The sequence below is a fragment of the Thermobia domestica genome, chromosome 3 (assembly GCF_964235325.1).
Source record: "Thermobia domestica chromosome 3, izTheDome1.hap1.1, whole genome shotgun sequence".
Lineage (NCBI taxonomy): Eukaryota > Metazoa > Arthropoda > Insecta > Zygentoma > Lepismatidae > Thermobia > Thermobia domestica.
Genome location: NC_137456.1, coordinates 309,123,376 through 309,147,058, shown reverse-complemented (window position 1 = coordinate 309,147,058; position 23,683 = coordinate 309,123,376). Strand labels below are relative to the sequence as shown.

The window sequence follows — 23,683 nt, the reverse complement described above, 5'->3', positions numbered from 1 at the left end:
CACTACCGACTCCACACAACTGCAGTCGCACCATGTTATGGGTATGTGTTTTTCCTTCACTCCTGCGCAAGCACGTCCCGCTCTGACAACTCGTGTACTATCTTGAGTCATTTTTGGAACTTACTTCCTGGATTTGCCTTGTATATACTTGTTGCTTCCGTTTTCTAGCACAGAGAGGATTATAAACGTAAGGAATAAAATAATACGCAGTGATAGAAGTGATTTTTCATAAAATTTATCCCTGAAAACCAGGTACACATATGTAGGGATATACAATACCATAAAAATATCAGTAATTTCTTTTTTCTTTTACATATTTACGGAAAAAAGCAACATTTTTGCATATAGAAACATATTACGGAGGTAATTAATAGTACATAATTTGGCTGGTCCAATTCTTAAACCTAAAAATTGACACAATTAACACAATACTTCCACTTATCGATAAATTATAATAAAGATCAGATTGTTCATTAAATAAAGACATTTGTCGTATAATTTAATGGAAGATTTTAGACATGTGTACTTAATTATTACTGCGTCAATGTAGAATAATGCTAAGTTGGTATTTTCTGTACAATATAATTACATATCTGAACATCTCATATAAGTATTTTATAAGTATATATATATATATATTTATTGTGTTTATATATATAATACGTAGATATGATGTAATTTATATATTCCTTTACTTTTTATATCTACATAATATATTGTTTTACTCTATAATGCAGTCACTCCATCTACAATAAGGAAAAGCAAAATAAGTATAAATAATATGCTGTATTTAACCGTGCTCTCAAAGACGAAACTCAATCACACTATGTACATTATCTTCAACACACTGATCACACACACCACGCTCTCTCACTGGACTCTTAACCTTTCAACCACTGCAACCAAAATATAGATTCTGATTATCTTGCATTACAGCATATTACTAAGTGAACAATAAGATTTATTTTTGTTAATATAAGAATATATATGTCCTAATACAATTCAAAATATCCATCTAAAATTTGCTCTAAATATATTTAATAAGAAGATTCGGGGAAAGGGGAATGATATATATTTATATTAAGAAAACTATCGTGTAAATAGGATCACAACCCTCGCCTTGCAGTAAATACATGATTCTCGCATATTTGCAATTGCTAAGTTTAGTAACTTCAACTGTATTATACATTTAAACACCACAAAAACTTAAGTGGTATGATAAAACGTATTACGTGCAAATCCATGCAAAAGCAGTAAGAATCGTTTTTCAGTTCCTACTAGAAAAGAAGAAAAAGGTTCATTAAATGAAAAACACATGACGTTTGACGCCCAAAAGCCATCCTTCCATTGCTTTTCTTAGCCAAATTAGGCATGGATCACGTACGAACGGCCAACCAGCTAAGAACGGAATACGCCATTTAAAAAAAAAAAAAAAAAAAATCTAGAACTAGCCATTGTAGCCCACATTTAGACCCTCAGAACTTTGGTTTGAAGCAGTGTAATATTTCGTGTCTGTGCTTAGGGAGGTCACGGTTTACCTACACCCCAAATTTGATCAAGATTGTGTGAGTTCCTCAAAGTTGCGTACGATTTATACTGCTCCTTTCATTGATTTTATTTTATTTATTTATTTTGAGAAAAAAAAAATCAACTGAAAGATGGAAAAATAGTAAAATTCAAGATTTACTCATGCCAACAAATTACATTTTTAAAAAATCTGATTCCTTCATTAGTTTCACATTTCGTAAAACTTACTCACAGTCTAATAAAATACTTTATTTGCTTTTAATTATCTTAAGTATCTAGAAGGTGTCCAATAAGTCCCGCATCAGAAATATATTGTTAAGATATACCTATATGTGACTTTCATAAAACTGAGGACATACCAACATGGATAGGTAATTATTTGGAATGTAAGGCTACAGTGTGTGTTATTAGCACCGAGGCTATGTAAGACAGGATCTCTGAGACAGCAACTATTACCTGGGTGTGTATCCAAGGTAAATACCACCAACCACCCTACTCACCTTGATCATGCGCATTAGCCACTCAGCTACGAAACGGCCTTTTTTTTTTTTTTTTTTCTTGGGAACAAACTTATTCTCGATTCTGGCGTGAAAATTGAATTTTTAGACATTCCCAGAAACCAAAGCCTGGCAAGTGTGAGTGGACTTTACTGCACTGTGCCTTGATGAGAATCCAAAATATCATTCTTCAGCGGTTGCCAAAGTGTCGATCGCGAGCTACTAGTAGCTCGCGTTAACACTCCAGTTGCCTAACCTTGATTGTCTAGGTTTGTAGGCAATAAACAAATATAAGATTTTTTTAAAGCTGATAGTTCTTTTCGTTGATAGCTAACAGTACGATTTAAAAATGGTACGGTAGCTCAGAACCTTCATAAGTTTGGCGACCACCTGTTCTAGATGAATAATAATGATATTAAATTTTCAGATATTATTCTCCTGAGCGGACTTTTTGGGTACCTGAATTATAACAACATCCTAATAACAAGGAAAATGTATTTTAATACGATTTCAAAGAACGGATTTGCAGAAACAAGTACTAAACGTTATTAAGAGGCCCCATCGCAGCGAAATTAAAATACCGCGAATTTTACAGTAATTCTTAGAAAATTGGAATTTATTTTTGCGTTTTTAAATGGCTGCAAACGGAAAGCTACTAAGTGACTCGTGATAAAGGTACCTCAAGCAAAAAAATATTGCCTAGCGCGCTCGTGTTCCACATTTCGATAAACTTTTATCTATTCCAAGATATCACATAATTAATGTAAAATTAGCGGTATTTTAATTTTGCAGTGATTAGGCTTCTTAAGAATAAAATGCGACCACATTTTTATTTTAAATTCCAAATTTCACTTCCAAAAGCGATATATCCTGTACTGCATTTCATTTCAAGGTACGACATAAAGGAATGTATTAATGGAAAACAACATATACAAATCTGATTAACGAAACACAATGGTTTGATAATCTATTTTAGTAAAACCGAAACTAATACTGTAAAAAGTATCGTTCATAAGGTTGTACATGGAAAAGTCACGATAAGCTTTCATAACGCTTTAAAATATTAGCGTCACAAGTACCTGTTTTTAAATCAGTGATATAGGAAAGGATGGGGTGGGGGGGAAGGCAAAAATATTTCTTGAAAAATTAAAACATTAAAAGTAATGCATAGAGAATAATAGCAAACAGACGAAGTATAAGATTACTGTTGGAGCACGTGAAATTGTTAGAATTGTTACACTATACGCAAAATATGAAGGATATATATATATATATATATATATATATATATATATTATCTGTGCAAAACCACATCAGTTGAAAAGTTAGATAATAAGTATGAGACTAGTTGCTTTAAAAGATAACGAAGATGTATTATCACAAGCCATTTTTACTACCGTCTGCTGTATCGTGTTCTCTCATTCGACATTAAATAATCGGAATTTCGAACAACACGCAATAAACGCAACACAAGTAATAAACAATAGCTGCCAGTTATCAAGTGATATCCTAAACATATACATGATTTCGTTCAGAACACTCTTCATGTTAACAGTCAAAACAGTGCCAATATATGGAAATCAAATCATCAATAACATAAGCTTAGTTATATTAATTAATACGTTTCAGCACTTCGTCATATCCATTTAACTTAATTGCTATTACAAACCAACTGCCCTTAGTTAAAGTCAATAACACAATTCTTGTGTGTGCTGACATGTATTTTTCATAAGCATAATCCAGATTACAGGTTCAAATCTTAGAATTGTCGTGCTGATAGTATTAGTGTAAAGGAAACAAAATAAAGTAACCCGAAATGATATGTGAACCATTTTTGAGTAAATTAAAAAATAAGAATTGTTTACAGACTATTTGGACTAGTCTGGGATTTGAACTCTGGACATGGCAAGCCGGTGACAATATAACACTGAAAGAATCGACCTTGAAGAGTGAGTAGTGATGCAGGAGGCCGGTAGATGTCAGGAGTAGTATCACTAATGTGAAATGACAGACAATGTGTTTGTCGTCAATGGTTGATCAAGGAAGGTGATTATGACGGGAAGAGGTGGACTGCTTGGTTTCTTTTTAGAAGAAAGGCATCACAACCGCAAACATTTAGAAGAAAACGAGCGACGTATGGTTATAGTGTTCCACTGTGATAGTAGATCTGAACATGGGAACGGTACAACTGAAAAGAGAAAGTGTACTAGTCGTCTGTCAACCTCCGGGACTAACGCAAACATTGCACGTGGTTCTGAGCTTATTGCCGAAACAAACGCATCACATTCGAGAAGCTGTACTGTGAAACCAGTCTAAATAGCCACGTTGCACCAAATCACTCATATTAAAATTGTCAAAAATCTCTGCTCATTGAATTCCACGATTTATGACAACGGAACAAAAACAAACCAGAGCTGATCTAGGAGCAGGAGCGTCATTTCAGATTTTGCTTGGGGGGGGGGGTGAAAACCCCTTGGTATAAGTAAAATTTCGCGTTTTTCACTGACTTACTACTATCCTATTGATAAAATCTATATAAATCTCAAACTCAAGGGGGGGGGGCAATTGTCCCTCCCTACCCCCACTAAATGACGCCCCCGTCTAGGAGGATTGTTCGTGCAATTAATAACTGGTGATGGACCTTGGTTTCATCATTATGAGCCGGAAACAAAAAAAAAAAAAAAAAAAAAAAAAAAAAGTCTACCTCTGCCCGTGACTATCACTTTCCATGATCTGTCATCAATGACAAATAGATTGCCGTCACATGGAGCGCTAGTCACACTGCTCCTGACATCTACCAGCCTCTCGCAGCATTATTCACTCCTCAAAGTCCAACTCTTTCAGATCATTGTATTGTCGCCAGTTTTGTCACTTCTAGGGTGTTTATATCATTTATATGTTCACTTTCTTTCTTCGAGTTCAATCAATCTTATCTTTTCTCTTTTCTAACGCGTTACAGTGATTTCTTCGTAAATCAAATTTCTGGGTCCATGAAATAGGATTGTAACAAACTATGATAAACTGATACTAATACCAATCAATCAATAATTTTCTTTCTTTATTTTCTTTTTGTAAATTTCTTTTTACTATTTCAGCTTTTTAATGCTTGCTTCACTTCTTTTTTATTTCTGACACAAAAATTTCTTTCATTTCAAATTCTTCATAATGTTTTTTGAAAAAGAAATGGAAATTTGTACAGTTCTCAAATACTATTTTGAAAAATCTGTTATATAATTTCAAATTTCATAATTATGGTTTTCAAAAACACTGGATTCCCGGTACTTTTTCATATATTTCAATAAATTTCTCATAATATTTTGAAAGCAAACTTGAAAATAAATTTAGCATTCTTTTTTTTTTTTAATATCAGAAGTTCATATTTATATTACGAGTTAACCATGTGGAAGTGTGTCAGTATTGTAGCATTTCAGAATATGGTAAACATACCTCATTACGTATCAGCCTCCGCAAAATTTGCGATTGCAAAGTAACGTCAAATATTCATTAAGAATTTTTGGCAGTTCGTCTATGGAAGAAAAAAAAAACGAGGAACTATTGATTGGAAACAACGATTTGTGTATGAATGCGCAATATGCAAAAGGTGAGTTACTAACGTCATATTCACAAACTCAACATGTGGTACCAATTTACGCAAATTTTGCCTTGCAGTGACGCAAATCAATGTGTAATGGGACCCCAGTGAAATATTCATTAAGAATTTTTGGTAGTTCGTCTGTGAGTGAAAAAAGAAAAAACACTGCGGAGCTACTGGTTGGTAACAACAATCTGTGTATGAACGCGCGACACGCAAAACGTTCGTCACTAATGTCAACACATATTCACAAAGTCAATGTATGATACCGATTTACGCAAATCTTGAATTGTAATGACGCAAATCGATGTGTAATGAGACCCTAGTAGTAGCTATCCTGTAGTTGCTGTTACAACACTAGTGTTATCTATCCGACAATTCTAAAAATAGCTAAAGCCTGCATATCACTGTCCAAACAGTTACTGTTTATCTGTATTCTGTATCATAACTCATTAAACTATCTGTATTCCATACTAACCTCTAAAAACAACATAGACAATTACCATATTGTAAGAAGAGTCAAATACACGCAAATTGTGAATACATACTTAGTCTTAAGGATTAAATTCAACACGTAATCTACACAAAGATATTTCCCGTTACCACTTAAAAATTACTTAATAATGGTTACTCAAAATAATTGAATAATGAACAATAAATAAATAAAGCTAGTTAGCTAAACAAAGAACACTACTAAGTCAAAGCAAAAATAACATATGCCTTAGAAATGACACATGTAATAACAAAAAAATACAATTGATATGTAGAGTTGCCTTGAAAAGTGCAAATCCACTTAACTCTTTAAAATCAATACGAAAAGTGGATACATACTTTTCTTAGCTCTACATGATATATGAAAGCCCTAAACAGTCCTTCAATAAATCCATATCAAGCACTTCGACGGTACTTATGACCGAAAGCAATCCTTCCATTTCACATAGTGTATAAATCCAATCAATCTTAACAGTTTAATAAATAAAATAAACATTCCATATACAATGGTTCCAGTCAAATGTTCCTTTCACAATCTTAATCTCATCGGTTTACATACAAAAGCCAATTTACTAGTCAAACTATTGATGCAATGTTTCGTTTTTAACAACAAAATCAATTACTGTGCATGTTACAAAATCACCATTCTCACACAATTATCTTTCGTAATTCATTGATTCAGTGCACCATGGCAAAGCTGCACATTTAGTTTAATATTAAAATGACAAAATCATTTCGAAATCTGAAAAGTACATACCCCTAAAGTGACAAAAAATCCACAGCCTCAAATATTTTTTTTTTTAAACAGAAAAATAAATTCTAAAGATGGTTACGTCCTGGAACTCCATCACTGAGCGTACCCATATTAATTTAATTTTTAAATAATATCTTACGTAATTTAGAGATCTCGTTGCAGATATTTTTAACATAACTTTATCCTATTTTAAGTAATATATAAATATGTACATATTTTAATCCAGATCAATAGGCCAAAAATTCGAACAGCATTTAAAGCCATAACTTCCATAAAAATATATCTTTTCGATCTGTGCCACACATATACACTAAATTCAAAACAATATATTCATATATTCATAATACACTCACAAACATATTTCTCGTCCGCCTCATACATTTCAATGTCCTTTAAGTATAAGTTTTTATCTGATACTGTATACATAATAATGGCACGTATAGATAAGTCTTAAAACTTTCTTCAATAATAGTAAGTTACTGCATTCTTTATTCATATTTAACAAAATTCACTTCTTCAAAAAACAGTTACAGCATGTTTACTATCCAATTTACATTTACAAACTGTACATCCTTTAATGAAGCCATGACAATATCTGGAATTTTTTTTTTTACTGAAAGCTAGGGCCCACGAATGTTACTCTTTGGGATTTTTTTCTAGAAGTAAGGAATCGAAAATAATTATAATTACTTATCGAGTGTATGAAACAGATTGTAATTCACTGTAATTTATAACAATTAAGACAGTATGAAATTAACAGGATGGTGCTGTGAATATAATTATTTTGAAAAACTGAATTGTTATTAAAAAATCATTATTATAAACAAATACACTGGAAAACGCTTATATAGTATTTGATAGCGTTGTTTTATACGATGTCGTCGGTCCTGTTCCCCCTAGTTAGTAAACACAATGTATGTTCACTATTTGCAAAACTTTCGATATTGTAAAATTATTAAGAGTACTAAAAATAAAAACATAAAAAATGTACACAAATTACGTACACATTTCGCCTATATATTTCTTTACATAATTATGAAAATAAGTGTGAATGTTGATTAAATACTTTTTAAACGCGATTCTGAGTAATATGCAAGTTTATACTGTAAAATAAAATATAAATTCTTGATTTGAAATTGACAGAAAATTCAGAACTTATATAATTTTGTAGATTCGACTCAATTTTTGTTGTTGAACAGTATAAAACTTCCTCAATGTGATATTCATATTGTACACTATTTCAGAAATATAGAAAATACATATGCAGACATTGGGCTTAATGCCAGTTACAGAAAAATTCAGAACACTTTCTACATACAAGGAAGTTGCTCCTTAAGAAAGCTGTTTTAAAACTGTGAAATTAAATGAAGTAAATATACAATTACAAGCACTCAAAATTCTCAATCTGTAAGTCATTGTGAAACTTCAGATTATGAATTATTAATTAATTAATTAATTAATTAAAAAAAAAGAACAAATTTCATCGAGTCAAAAACTTTGCTATGCTTTCTAAATGGGTTAGCTTTCAAGGCTACTAAGGGTACCAGATCACCTTAAAACTTAAATTTTGCTGGTATATTGTTTTGGGCACTGCTAATTCGTACCACTTTGTCCTATAAACATTCATTCTTTGATTTAATTTTCAGTACGGATATGACCAATTAAGAAAAGAAAAAGAAATATATCTGAAAAACAAACTCAAGCAGAAATGCCACTGAGAGAACAATTCAAGTACCACATTTCTTACTTCGTAAATTTGCATCACTAAGTATCATAATTTTAATATATATCTACTATTGAAATGACAAATAATTATGTAGCAACGAGAATTAAACATCTCCAGTAGGAATGTATACGCTTTGCATCTCGTTAAATTCTCGGCCCATGCCTCGTTATAGTCTCTCAGTGTTGAAAAACGATGTTATACTCCAAACAATAATGAATCTTGTTAAAAACAAACATGATTGTACAATACGCTGAAAAACTGTAAGACATTTCTATAAATCTGTTACACGATAACGATGTTAAACAAATCCATTTGTAACTTATTACTGCATATTTATAGTCAAATTTGGGGGACAAAGACGTTCCAGACACCTATAAAACCCACACTTAATTATAGACGTGCTTCCTAGTAAATAATGAATTTTTTATTGAATCAGTGCTACAATACCTATATCTATTAACAAAAAGTAAATTCCAAGATTAGTCTATTTTAGATTTTCAAACCTTATCACGTACTCATGCCATTACAAATACCAACGAACACAACGAAGTATTATAATAATTTTATTAAATTCGACAACTTAAATAAGAATTTACAAATTACAAATGTAATTACGTACCTTAATAACTCTCAACAGAAACCTTATATAATGGTTATAATATTTAGTTGGCTTAGCTGAAGACTTCATCGGTAGCAGAAGAGTATTTTAAGGTGAAAGCGTAAAATAAAAAAAAGACTAACATGAGAATAAGGGAGAAAGGAAAATATTAAGTAATAATAATAATAATAATAATAATAATAATAATAATAATAATAATAATAATAATAATAATAATAATAATATAAACAGAAAGATATTACATTTTATATAAAAAATCTCACTCATAGTTTCCGTTATAGCTTTGTGGTATTCTTTGCTTTGAAAACGTTATACTTGCTTTGCACGGAGAATCATTAATGTCGCGAACGCGAAAATTTTAAGGTACAGACTTGATTGTTTTCAGTTTTAAATCCTAACCGCTGAAGTAAGTTTATAGTAAAATAACATTTTCTTATACCACTGTACACACTCATATTTATTTATAATAAAATGGAAATCGTATTCACCTTATTTGTCCGTTATAATGTTTTATCCTTTCTGTATTTTGGCTTCAATTTATGCTACAGCCATCTACGGGGAAACTGTCTTAGAAGACCATCTCGAGCTGCTTCGTGGATCATATGCCTACGTTCATCTTAAAACTCGACTCCTGTTACTATTATTATTATTATTATTATTATTATTATTATTATTATTATTATTATTATTATTATTATTATTATTATTATTATTATTATTATTATGAAACTTTTAAAGTATCTGCCTTTCAGTTAGGGATTAAGATTAGGATGAATAGAACTGTATTTTTATGAAAACCGGAAACCAGTTTCTAGAAAAAAACGAAATTTCGGCTTTCTCTGAAACCGGTTTCGGGTTTAGTCTTCCGGAAGTTCGGATTCTTGCTGAACCCAGTGTGATATTCGCCAAAGCCGGTATCAGATCTTGTTCTTGTTTTTCGACCACTCATTTCCAAACAGGTTAACGAAGAAGTAACGAGTTTTTGATAGAAAACCAAACCGTGTTCGAAAAAAAAAAAAAAAAGTCTTTCTAAAAACCGAACATTTGTGTGTGTGTGTGTGTGTGTAATCATCATAAATTAAGATTTTCTCATGACTTCGATAGACTGTCTGAACTCTTTGCCTCAAAATATAGCCGCTAATCAGCTTCCTTTAAAATTGCAGTTCGTCCCAAAATTACTCTAATGTGTATCTGTAAGTTTGTAATAAATAAATATTTAGATAATCCTGATAAAATGGGTGTCACTGTACTTGGCATTCTTTCCAAGTACGTCGACTCTACATACATGTCTCTACATGCAGTTATCTTTTCCTATGCATGCAGTTCCTTATGTTTTGCATTAAAAAATAATATAATCCGATATTGATGACTTACCCAGCTGAGCCGACGAAATTATAGCTATTATATATGGCTTCTTATTGGGATAACAATACAATATTATCTGTAAGGTGCTTCTAATTAAGAATACATAAATTATACTTCACTTTAAGAACGTTTGAGCTTGAAAAAGATATTCTTCAATGTTTAAGTATGAACTGATTTCCTTTTATGCACTAACCACACTTCATTACACAGTAAAACATTTTCTATTTTTAAGCATCTCACTATCAGATATTAAATAAAATTAAGGACTACATCTCTAAATTCACGTTTTTTAATCCGCGTAATTACTTATTCAAATAACGAAAGTACGATATCTAATAAATGAACACCCCGAACGGCCACGAAGTGTCACTCTTCCGGCGATTTGTCTGGGAAGTGCAAACGTTCATATTTCCATATTTTAATTAATGTATTCATACAACTTACGCGGATAGAGTTATTTATTGAATATTGAGAACATGAAAGCAGAAAAATTTGTGTAAAAAGGAGTTATTGAGCGCCAGAATTTGTTCATTGTAGTCATCCTGGACATACATAAAGTATATATATCCTGCTTATTCACCCGACCTATCTTCCTGATTCCAAAATTAAAGATTACATCAGAAGGACACAGGTTTTCTAACGTCGCTGATATCTAGCATAATGTGATAAAGAAATTAAAAGGAAGTTCTCAGGAAAAGCAGTTAAAAGCCTCTTGCCTGAAACCGAAGGGGTTAAACCAGTGCAAAGATGCAAAAGTGGCTACTCCGAAGGTGATTCCGAACGTATGTTTGTTACAGACACATTCCAGCATTCCACTCAATATTGTTTATTTCATCACTGGTAATGATACTATGCTTCAAAGTAGAGAACGAATGTTCTTTTATAGGTATTAACATTAAGTTTAACATTTCCAACACACTTCTGGCTCTGCGGACACTACAAAACATGCTTCTATTCACTCGCTCCTGACTTTCTGATACAACTTGGTACGTAGCTTATACCTTACTATTTTCCATGAAATAGCTTGAACGAAAATTTACGACTGAAGTTTTTAAGTATTAATTCTTTACATAAACTTAATCCGTATCTAAAAATATTCAAGCAAATTTTTCCACTGTTCTGAATTTTCGCAAATTATTCTCTATTATGAAAGAAAGAATACAAATCAAAAACTAAGTGAATATGCTCACGTGATTCATTAACCACTAATTGCAATGAGCTCTTGAGACAACTTGATCCATTCTTGAAACATTTACAGCGCCAAAGACAGAGCTGTCCGCTACGCTCTATTTTTACATTACTGTTGTACAGGAAGGTACAAGCGATAAATGTTCTCATCAACTACAGCACACCAACGTTCACACGTTGATCATCTGCATATGCTTAAGTAACTAAGCATTAAAATATCTCACCATACGACTGAAGTCTAATCTGATTGGCTGGCTTCAACGGACGTCACCTAAGCAATACCAATATTTTTTTTTAAATTGGATCAGCTACCACGAACGTATTATACGTAACACAAATTACGTAACAGACTAGCTCTGTTAGGAAGTGGATCATGTTAAATCTCGGGGACTCGAGCTGCAATTCATGTCTAGAAGTAAACTGATGGTTATATCCACATATGGGAAGCTTATATAAAATTTTCTAGTATTTGAACATAAGCTTTGAAATTTACAATTAGCACAGGTCAATTATAATAATATTTACTGTTGAAGAAAAATAAGCTAAACTACATAAACTGATTTAAAATAATATTCCACATCTATCTGAAGTTAAATGTTACTAGAACTAAAACTAGTAACGTTCTTACTGGTGACGTGACTAGTTCTAAACGACATACACAAATTACAGCGCTTTCGGCGTAAGCAATTATTTAGTGCATTATATTATTTGCCTCAGAGCAAACTGCCACTTTCACCGCATAATATCAGACTCAAAATACAAGACTATAATGATGACCAATTAAGTACTTTGGAATTCATTGAGCAAAATGAGTGGCTGCTTGTTTGAAAAAAAATCATGCACGTTATCCTATTTTTTTCTTTCTTGTGTTAAAATTCTAATTGGCTCACAACACAAAACATGCATCTGCTGCAGCTACGAAACAAAAATCACATTAATACAGTATACATCGATAATAGTAAATCACAACCACATACATACAATTGAATTTGTATGCGTGTGCGTGTGCATGAATGGATCATGTATACCACATTTTCACAGCACCTTTGTTCCCAAAATAAACACAATATTAAGCTTATTACAAGTGTTATAACAGTACTATACATTTACAAAGACAGCTTCGTTTCATCTGCTTCTATTGGTCATATTTTGCTGTACGTTTCTTTTTGGAAAGCAAAACCAAATTAGTACACTGTGAACAGTGGTAATCATTTAGTCGCCAACGATGCCATGGCCCTGATAAGAGCTGCATTATCTTCCTTCAATTTCTCTCGTTCAGAGCCAGCCAGCATCATATCCCTCTGAAGTTGAGAGATCTTATTTTCCAAAGCAATGATCTTGTGGTCCCTCTCCTCAAGTAGGGACAGGAGTCGACGATTTTCTTCCTGTGCTCGCTCTAGTAACTAGAAATAAAATACAGATTCTATATAGAGACAGGATTAAACTGAAACTTTAAAAATCTCTACCACTGTTTCAAAGAAAATAGACTTACTTTGAAATTTTCGAATTACCTTTAGCGAAAGATAAATGTAAGATAGATGGAATTCGATTTGGATGGTTTTCAATTACATACATCACTATTCCAGAGGTATTTTAAGTAACAGAAATCTCCCTTCTGCGGAATATTTCACCACTTCACTAACATTTTATAGTGGCATGTACACTCATGACCAAAATTATTGTCGCATGTTTATAAATATGTTGTTGCAGGAATATAATTTGATAACGAATTGGCCCGGTATTTCTTATAATGTTAGTATGTGTATAATCGGCAAAGACATGTATGTGGGAAATTTCATGTCAAAAGAACAGTAAATAAGAACAATAAAACGAAAATAAAACTTTTTTGTCCATTTAGCAACATTTTGTTTTACTCATTCTAATTTTCGTATTTATAAATTCTTTTCCTATGAAATTTACCACAAATATACTTTTCCCGTTTGTACACATAATTTCAATATTATCAAATTATCAAGTGTCCTGCAAAATCATTATCAAATTATGTTCTTAGAAGAAGACAGTTATAGATATGCGACAATCATTTTGGACATGAGTGTACATCTAAAGTTAGGTAAAATTATTTTGACAAGTAAAGCCAACAAAACTCAAATATAGAAATAAATAAATAAATAACAATGCAAAACAAAACAAACAGGTTTAACGCAAGCTAGAAAAACTCATCCTTCATTCATTACAGTTACACTTTGAGTACAACAAAAGATTAATCAACATACGCAATTTTCGTATGTGGAAGAGTCCACCATTTTCCACCTGGAGATACATTTTGGTGGACCATCTTCACAAAACACTGGGGGCCTTACGCAGAGTTGTTCTGATGTATGATTAGTGACATACTAAGAGTCCGACTAACAAGATCTACGTTTCATCGACCATATTTAGTGAAATTTCCTGATTTCCCTCACTCACAACTCCACAGGGCATCTCCACCCAATAAATTGTTGACTCCCTACTTTCTTGACCGGTGAGTACCAGGTTCGATATGGGTATGTAGAAAACCAGTAGACTCTGTAGGTCACGAATACGTTGGTTTCAATGTCACAAAGTGAGGTGTGTTCGAACAGGAGAAGAAATACCGATCGACGGTACCGACAGTCTAGTCACTTCTCCGGTCATCGTGCACAACTGGAGAGACTTCCTGTGGAAATCTTTGGGTCTGTTTTCATCTCGTGATTACTGCGTAATTTTATGCCGCACATTACTCATGAAACCAGCCCATTATTCAGTAGGATCATCACAAGAAGTGACGAGAACCGTCCCAGAAGCACGGATTGCTTACTTGTGTAAGGGGGGGGAGGGGGGATATCTCCGGTGACCGACGAGTTCCTTGGGCATTGTGGGTATGGAGAGAACGTGCAGAAACCCTAGTTTCCTAATTTGCAAACTCCGATTCCACATTTGAAGTTGTTCTAATACCAGAGCCCAAAACAACCAGACCGTAATATTTAATATGAGTATTAAGGTCATCAAGATATACAACAACGTCAATTCTTGTCACGATCAGATAGGTTTCATCGATCGTATACTGTATTTTTAGCTGATTTTTCTTTTTTAAGAAAAATTAAATGAACGGAAAGTATACATAAGTAAACGTCACTTTCAACGGATCTTCCCAAATACCAGCAGATATCAGCAGATTAAATCTAGCTTTATCTAATCTATGATTGTGACACACACAAACACAGATTGTGTATTTAAAAAAAAAAAAAAAAAAGTTAAATTTTATTTTTACACCTGGGCCTAGAGGATGAAACATTTTTTAAAAATTCTATTTGACACTGTAACAAACAAAGTAGTATGTTTCTTTCAGTTTCTCACAACTAAAGTAAGAACATATTTTCCCAAATGAATGAGTGTAATGTATCAGATACTGATACTAACTGGAGATTAATCTTATCCAGGGTTCCCACGCAACTGGCAAAAATAAATTTCAGGATTTTCCAGGGGTTTTCCAGGATACTCAGGCAAATTTTCCAGGGATATCACATAAAAATTCCAAGGTATTTCTGACAAAATATACCTATTCTGAAGTTATAATATGCAGTTCAGGAGAATATCATTACTTTACTGTTAATCTTTAGACCAACATACCGCTATGGCAGATTAACTGAGTTTTAACATCATCTCCTTTTCACTTAGCTCCTTCACCACACTTTTCACTTCTTCTTCTTTTTGTTTTGCAGATCTTCCCATGCTGTTTGATTTTGCAATGAAAGTCAAACTGCCGCACTGTTCCGCTTTTTTGGCGTATTTGTCACCAGATTTCTGTAGTTCATCTGTCATCTTGTAACCGAATCCTTTTGTTCTTCAGCTCTTGAACAGCATCAGCAACTTTTTTTTTCTTTTTTGTGGTGACTCTTTCTTTGCCTTCTCCTTCTTCTGTTTTTCTATGAATAACTGGTACTTACTACGAACACTTGATGCAGAAGCTAAGAGTTCCTTCGAAATATCTACTTTTGTTACACCACCAACATAACTGACGTGGTCACATATTATTCTTTGCGCTTGGAATGACTTCTGCTGAAGATTTTCGATTTCAATTTCCTTATTAACAGAAAATCCTCTTTCAACTGTGGCTTGCCCATGTGATAAGAGAAGAACTGGCTTCATCATCTGCAACCACAACTTATTGTATTTTCCTGACGAACCAACTTTTCTATACAGGAAAGCATCAACACTTTCTTTGCCTGAAATATGATCGAATTCCTTATATACACCGTTGTTTGGAAGGAAAACAGCATCAAGAAAATCTCTGTACTCCTTCAGCATATCATTGCAAGAAGACATTCCGCCCTCTATTCTATTTAAGTCTGCCAATGTCTTTAATAAGCTCGTCATCATTTTCTGACATCTCGGTTTATCAATTCCCATTAATTTGGGATTCAAATATTGTATGGCACGTGCTAGTGGGTATTTGATAGGCGACTTTTCCAATATCTTTTTTGCAATGCAGACAAGAAAAGACCTGCATTGAATCTTGAATTCTGGCATGTTTTTTGGATGAGCGTAATTTGCAGAATCTTGTATGTCTATTTAATAATTTCAGTAGCTGTGGAATATTACCAATGCTTTCAACTTTATTATTCAGAATAAAACTTCTTATTATATTTCGCACTAAATTATAAAGATCATCACAGAAGAAAAGATCATTGGCTTGTCCACCTGATACACTGTCAAGAAATTGCCAATGTTCTTTGTGACTGATATGAAAAAATGGAGCTTTGCTGTTGTCAGTGGATACTGAAAGTAGGACTTGATGGTTTTAAAAGAAACTGAGTTCGGGGTATTTGACGTTTTGCTGCATTCATCAATAAATAGTTTTAACTCTTCCTGCATCTGTAGTACTCTCTCGGCAACGGGCAAATTTTCCACCCAATGGTGCCCACAGTGTTTCAGTGGGATCACATGTGAGCCAGTCATTTTCATGTAATCCTCCCTTCTAGCAGGGGAATCTTGAAAACAACTGCAAACTACTGAAAAGTTCCAACAAATGCCAAACTGTTTTGTTCATTCCTTCTTTTACAGAATTATGTACAATGTGGAGCTCACAGCTTCCCACATCTAACAAACGCACTCCTGAAGTCTGTAGTAACTGTTCCTGCAACAAACGATGACACTTCCAATGCACTTAGAATGATGCGAGTATTTAATAACAAATTGGTTCTTGTATTTAAAACTTAACACTAAAATTTTCAGTAACATCTACTTACCCTGTTGTTAATATCCCAAATGCGAACGTGGATATCTATCCGTTTCATAGCTGTCATTGAGCTCAAAGTTTCATCAAAAAGCAGAACGTAACTTGGCTGCGCAGACACGTAATCTTGAAGGAATTTTTGAAATATGGCGCCAAACCAAACACACTTAAATATGAACACTTAGTTTCGCCACATGAAAACTGTTTCGCCACATCATTGGCGGGGAACACAGAGGTAAAAAGACTCGAAATGTTTTGACAAGAATTGTACGAGTAATGCGATGTCACGACTTTCATTGTCCAAAGTACTTAAGCTCGCAAACAATCGTTGCGTGTCACCTGAATGGTTGGTGATCCATTGGTGGATAGCAAATTGGCTTTACTAACTTCTTTCCGTTCATTATCTACAGTAGTTTTCGGCTGAAAAAAATTCTGCACTGTGCTGTTTCGGTTGTTTGTCAAAGCCAAATGTTTCTTTCCCGCTGCATGACTTCGAATGGCAGCCTCACCCATGTTGCAAACATCGAACACTTTTGAGCAAAGCACATATTTTGCACTGTACTTGTCCGGACCCACAGTCAGCCACTCTTTATATTCTTTTTTCTTCAGCCAAGTTTCACTGAACGTGGATTTACCTTTAGGCCGGGGGACGCGGTGGCTGTGGTAGAGCGTTCACCTCTGGTACTTGGGGTCCCGGGTTCGATCCCAGCCCCCGCCAAGTGAACTTTGTGGTGGACAAACACCGTGCTCGTGGGTTTTCTCGGGGTTCTCCCGTTTCCTCCCACTTTCTTCATTCCACCATTTCACTCATCTCTCATCATCACCGTCTCCTTTAGCCTAACCGGCATAACCGTGGGACGTAAAACTGAAAGATTTCATTTTTACCTTTAGGCTTTTTTTTTTTTTTTTTTTGTCTAATCGTTAAGTAAAATAACAAAAAAAGTATCGCTATTATTCAACCACATGAACAGAGCACAATCTATCAAACGAAGATCGCCAGTGAACTAACTGGACACTTCTCTTTCCTTCCTTCCTTCGTAATGGATATTGCTCTGAAGGCGATAGCACGCCTTTGAATAGTTTACACGAGCGGTTGAGGAACCGTAAACGCATAGTATACACAATGTTTAGTCTAATGCACTCTCGCTTTTATACAATGTCATTGCAGATTAAGATGTGACGTTGATTAGTTGTTACTTTGACTACACAAAAAGGTCAAAAACATGATACGAGAAACAAAACAGTAATGTTTTTAAATCAATATACTAAGCACAGGAATCTCTAATGAACACATCTCTCCACAGAGCGAAAATGTATTACACCAAACATGGTGTATACTGTGCGTTTCCGTTTACTCAGTCGCCTTAGAATGCGGCACTGAGAAGGAAATGTCCTAGGTCTCCCAATTTTTATTTCTCAGGACTGCTTTCGTTCGCATTCCATTGCATGTAATTGCAACTAGTTAAGAAATTGAAAAGCTTCCACTTTTCCAGGATTTTTCCAGGACTGCAAAGAAATTCAAGGATATTCCAGGACATTCCAGGGTAATTTCAATTTCCAGGATTTTCCAGGGGCGTGGGAACCCTGCTTATCGTACATTATCTGCTTTCTAATTTATGTTTACTTCCTCTGGCATTTTCTCATTTAATATTTATTCCGCCAATCAAGATCCTCCTGGTACACCTTGACTGGAATATTGATTGCAGCTCCAGTACTACAAATGCCATATGAGTACAGCAAGGGGTTCTTATTCGTGCTCTACGCTGAAAGCCCCATGGTTCAATATCGTCAAACGCTGTACGATATCCACAGGTTGTACTTTCTCGTTTACTAGAAGTCTCGACTGAATCTATACTCAAAGAACACAAGTTTGTTTGCTGATAATAGTTTGCTTATAAACAACTATATCGTCAGCTCCTTTTTCGATGACAGGTTTAACTGTATAACTGGCTGCCTGCTTTAACTGAAGTACAAAAAGAACTATTCTTTCGACATGAGAAATCTGTTCACTCATGATTTGTCCTGCTAACCTTCAATCAATTCCGGTGTTCCTTCTTCATTACCTTTCCTAAACTCCTGATAGCGTACATGTTTACGATTGCAAAGTTTTGCTGCTTGACTGAAACTAAGGAGTCTAGGTGCAGTATGCTGTATGCCATAGTCGAATGTTACTTTTCGGAAAGCATCTTCCCAGTGCTGATGAATTCAGACAGTCGTGCATAGTTAAATAGATCTAAAGTGTAAAATGGTTGTTTGAAACAGCTCATGAGGACAGTAGCTATAATTGGTTTGAGTAATTTCTGATCATTGCGATGCTGTTCTTCTCTGAAGGACGGAAGATGATGGTAGGATCAGAACCAAACACCGTGATCATCTTTTGTTAGACAGATGTGATATTACAGTATTCTTAGATGGCAGACGAAAAGTGGATAGAAAATGACACACAATGAGTATTACATAAACAGGAAAGGAAGGGAGAATCCCAACTTTTTTTTTCTTCACAAAGCACTGTTTAAATTACTGAACAACCAATGTCAAGTCGATGAATAATAAAAATAAAAACAAAATAATAATAATAATAATAATAATAATAAAAGCAAAGCATGCACTAATAACTAAGTGGATTTTCCCCAAGTGAATTAAGTCATGGTAGCTTCTTCCCCCACTCTCCTTAATAAACTTTTCTACTTTCTGCTGAATTACCCAGCAATAATTCGTTTCAGTAGGCACTGTAGCCATATTTCCTACTTTTGTCGTTAAATTGTACTAGATACTTTCAGGATTATACTCTGTGTGTGTTATGTGTAGAGTGGCAGTGGTTGCATCGGAGGTTGAAGGTCCTCCTAAAACCTAGTCACAGAAAAACCTACTGAGTGGAACTTTTTAAAACCAAATTATTATGCCCTATCACTCAGTTTTCACTATTTGGTATCCAACTATTTTATATATATATTCAACAAAATTATGAACCAAGAAGCTGACATTACCTCATCAAGGTTTTCTCCAGTTGGCGTTCCAGGCCTTCCATTGGGAGCACGCCCTCGACACATGGCCTCTGATTGGTGGACTAAGCTACTCACAGTGGAGTCTGATTGGTTTAAACTGTCAAACTCTTGGTTGTCTTCATCATCCGCTTCGAGATCAGAGGGGCTGCAAGTAAAGCTAAGTTAACATAAACATGATATCGTTGCTGCCATACCAACAACGTATTTGGGTGTGACAGGCATCCTATACTCCACTATAAATGTGTGCCATGAACAAAGTCCGATGGTTCATACTGCATCGTAACAGAGAACTGTCGCATGACTACCACCGCCAACTAGAATCAGTTGTGAGGTAAATATGAAATATGTATAATATCTTGACCATAAAATTCACAATTAAAAAAAAAAAATAAATAAATAAATAAATAACGGTGAATCGAAAAACCTAATTTTTCTTCCTGCACAACTGTGAGTATATTTCCCTACTTAGAAACAACTATTTTAACTCATCAACGTTACAGAAACATGATCGCATCATGTTATGCATTTTAAATGTATCTTATGTTGAAAGTAAAATTAAACTGTTCTTGTAGTGTTCACTGTTAAAGCTGGTAATGTCGACATCATTCAATGGTTGTTTTCCGTGGAATTCTTAATACGGATGGGTTAGAAGTGTAGGGTTTATCGATAAGAATGTCAGGAATTTAAAATAAGATAGACGGAAAACTACAAGTGATAATTTTTTCTTCTTCTTTTCTTTATAATTGCGAAAAGGAATCAATGGTATTATGTTTTGATGATAATGTTGTTCAAATGTCTTCCAGTGCTTTGGTAAGTGGAACGAATTATTCTGGATTTATTACATGGAAAGCTTCCCGAACATGGAAAGCAATGTCGACAAATGGTAATGTGATCTAGTCTCCCAGACCATCTGATCTCTTTCCCTCTGGATTTTATTTCCTTTGAAGTTATATCAAGTCTCAGGTCTACGAAAATAAACCACGAACAATTCATTGAGTTGAGTTGAGTTGATTTTGAGTTTAACGTCCCGTTCAGCAGCGAGGCTATATGAGACGTGGACCTACTGATTAAACGTGGAATCCGAACCACATGAGCTCCCGCCCACGAACAATTCACACTCTGAAAGAGAATATTGAATGGACAACTTCGAATTTAACGCGCAGTATGTGAGCGAAAGTTGTAATTAATTAATTAAAAAAAAATCCATTCTACCCACTGAAGCAGAGGAGGACATTTGAACGACATTATCTTCAAAATATAATACCATTAATTGATTTCCATAATATAAAAAATGTTTTTATTGTGACCTGTAGTTTCCATCCTATCTCATTCTAAAGTTTTGACGTTTTTATTTTTAAATCTTTATATATGATTCTATCTATCTTTAAATCATCATCCCCTGAAATAGTAACATTTTAAAACAAAATCCATGTGACGGCTAAATAGTTTTTTTACTTTCTTCCTTAATTCCATCTTCATCAGTGTTCTAGATACTGAAAACATACAATACGGCCTTTATGACTGAAGCTACGTACAATAGTGGTCCTCACTTTTTTTCGAACAAAAAATGATTCGAATGTGTTGTTCAATATGTAACAACGATTTACGTAAAATGTGAATCGATTACGTTATGGAAGTGCTGAGATAAAGGTTTAAATGAGCCGGAAATGGCTTAGTCTCTTACTTAGTATCTTTAATGCACTTTTTAACACACCAATAGATGACTCACTATATTGCATATTTAGGGTTACGCAGTGGGATTTTTAAGATTTTACTGTTACTATGTCCGTTATTGCCCACGATAATTCTTGAAAAAGACAGAATTTTTTAAATCTGCTTCTTGCAATAGATAACTAGAGCAATTATCTTGGCGTAGGTCATTAATGGAGCCAATATGTAACAATTTTATAGGTAACGGTAACTTTAACGTTCTGTATCGTTCAATATCTGACAGTCCCTAGCTTCTATGCAACCTGTACAACAGCAAAGCATTGTTCGTTGTCTATGATAAAAGGATACGCAACTTTTTTTTTTCACTGTAAAAAGTTCATTAGCCTTGAGTTTCATGTATCCTCTTTACTATCTTTACCACAGAATATTTAATATTCGTAGTACCCAAAATTTCAGTACGTGGTCATAGAGAACAGCAGCAGAAAGCAGTCGAAATTATCAGCTCTAACATTGAACTCCATAATATTAAGTCCCAATCCATTAGCAATTAATAAGACTGGTTTAGAGCCTCTTCGTAGCCAAGTGTCTAACCTGCATGCTTGCCATACACGTGGTTTCAGATTCAATTCCCGACCTCGTATACAAACCCGTTTTATATAGTATCCTATGCCGAAAAAAGACATTACATTCTATTCAATGAATCAACAAAGATTAGTTTAATTTTATTTTGAGTAACATGCGATCTTTGCGCACTATTACCTGCTTCTCATGTTCTTAAAATACAATCAACAATGACTGAGATAAGATGAAAAAGACAAATAACCAAGAAGTATTATTTCTTCTGTGTATATTTTGAAAAAGAATGCAGGCAATCGCGACATCTGTCATAGCCACTGCCAAATCTCAAGAACGGACCGCTGTCGAAGTACACTCATGTTCAAAATTATTGTCGTATGTCTATAAATATGTTTTTGTACGAATATAATTTGATAACGAATTCGCCCGGTATTTCTTATAATATTAGTATGTGTATAATCGGCAGACATGTATGTGGTAAATTTCATGTCAAAAGAGCAGTAAATAAGAACAATAAAACGAAAATAAAATGTTCTTGTCCATTTAGGAACATTTTGTTTTACTCACTCTAATTTTCGTATTTATAATTCTTTTCCTATGAAATTTATCCCAAATATACATTTCCCGATTATACACATAGTATCAATATTAGAAGTACCCTGCAAAATTATTATCAAATTATATTCTTACAAGAAGACAGTTATAGATAATGCGACAATCATTTTGGACATGAGTGTACATTTATGAAACAGTGACACTCTGTATACCGTGCATGGTATCAAAATAACGGTACAATTACCTTGAGGTTTACGTACTTTTAATTAGATTCCTTTACGTGACTCGAACAATTTTCATTGTAAAAGACAATGATTTTGACGTTGAAGTAACATATTTCCCATGGTCGCCTTTAAACTACAATTCCTTTTCTCTTCTTCTTCAATTCTTCTATCTTTCTTTGTTTTTAATAGACAAGCTACACTTTGCAATAACAGCTGACCGCGAAATTAAAATACCGAAAATAAGACCTACTTTGAAAAACAGATACCAATTTCCCTTACCTTCAACTCCCAGTTCTTTGTTGGTAATATTTTAGTGAATGATGTTAGAAAATTGTTCACGAAAGGTAAATTTTGGAACATGGCAAGCGGTCCACCTAACTCATTATCTGCGCAGCTACCGATCTTCGTTCCTGACATAAAATTCACTTCATATATAAAGAAGAGACTTATACGAAACTTCTCAGGAAAGTACAGATACAAACAAAAAATAAGATATACGGGAAATGTATCACTTATTATTTAGTTGGCCACTTGTCTATCTTGGCAATTTGCCACAATGAAACATCGTCATTCCGATTCTTAAATTTACTTTTACATCTGGGGCACCAACTAAATATTTGACTGAAAGATGGTCTCTTTCATTCTTAGAAATTCACATGTAATATCTTTTATTGTTT

At 33.9% G+C, this 23,683-nt stretch overlaps 1 protein-coding gene across 3 annotated transcripts in view; it reads right to left on the bottom strand.

Moving 5' to 3' along the window:
• Positions 1-213: 213 nt before the first annotated feature.
• Positions 214-23,683, bottom strand: part of LOC145681135 (PRKC apoptosis WT1 regulator protein-like) — a 49,446-nt gene continuing 25,976 nt past the window's right edge. For 2 of the 3 annotated variants that reach the window (XM_081752566.1, XM_081752567.1), the window contains exons 7-8: positions 19,963-20,137; positions 214-13,163 (exon numbers count right to left, since the gene is read on the bottom strand). In XM_081752566.1, the coding sequence (XP_081608692.1) occupies positions 12,969-13,163; positions 19,963-20,137 (370 nt within the window). In that variant the 3' untranslated portion in view covers positions 214-12,968. The remainder of the gene's footprint in view (positions 13,164-19,962; positions 20,138-23,683) is intronic. The other variant, XM_081752568.1, reaches the window with a different exon arrangement.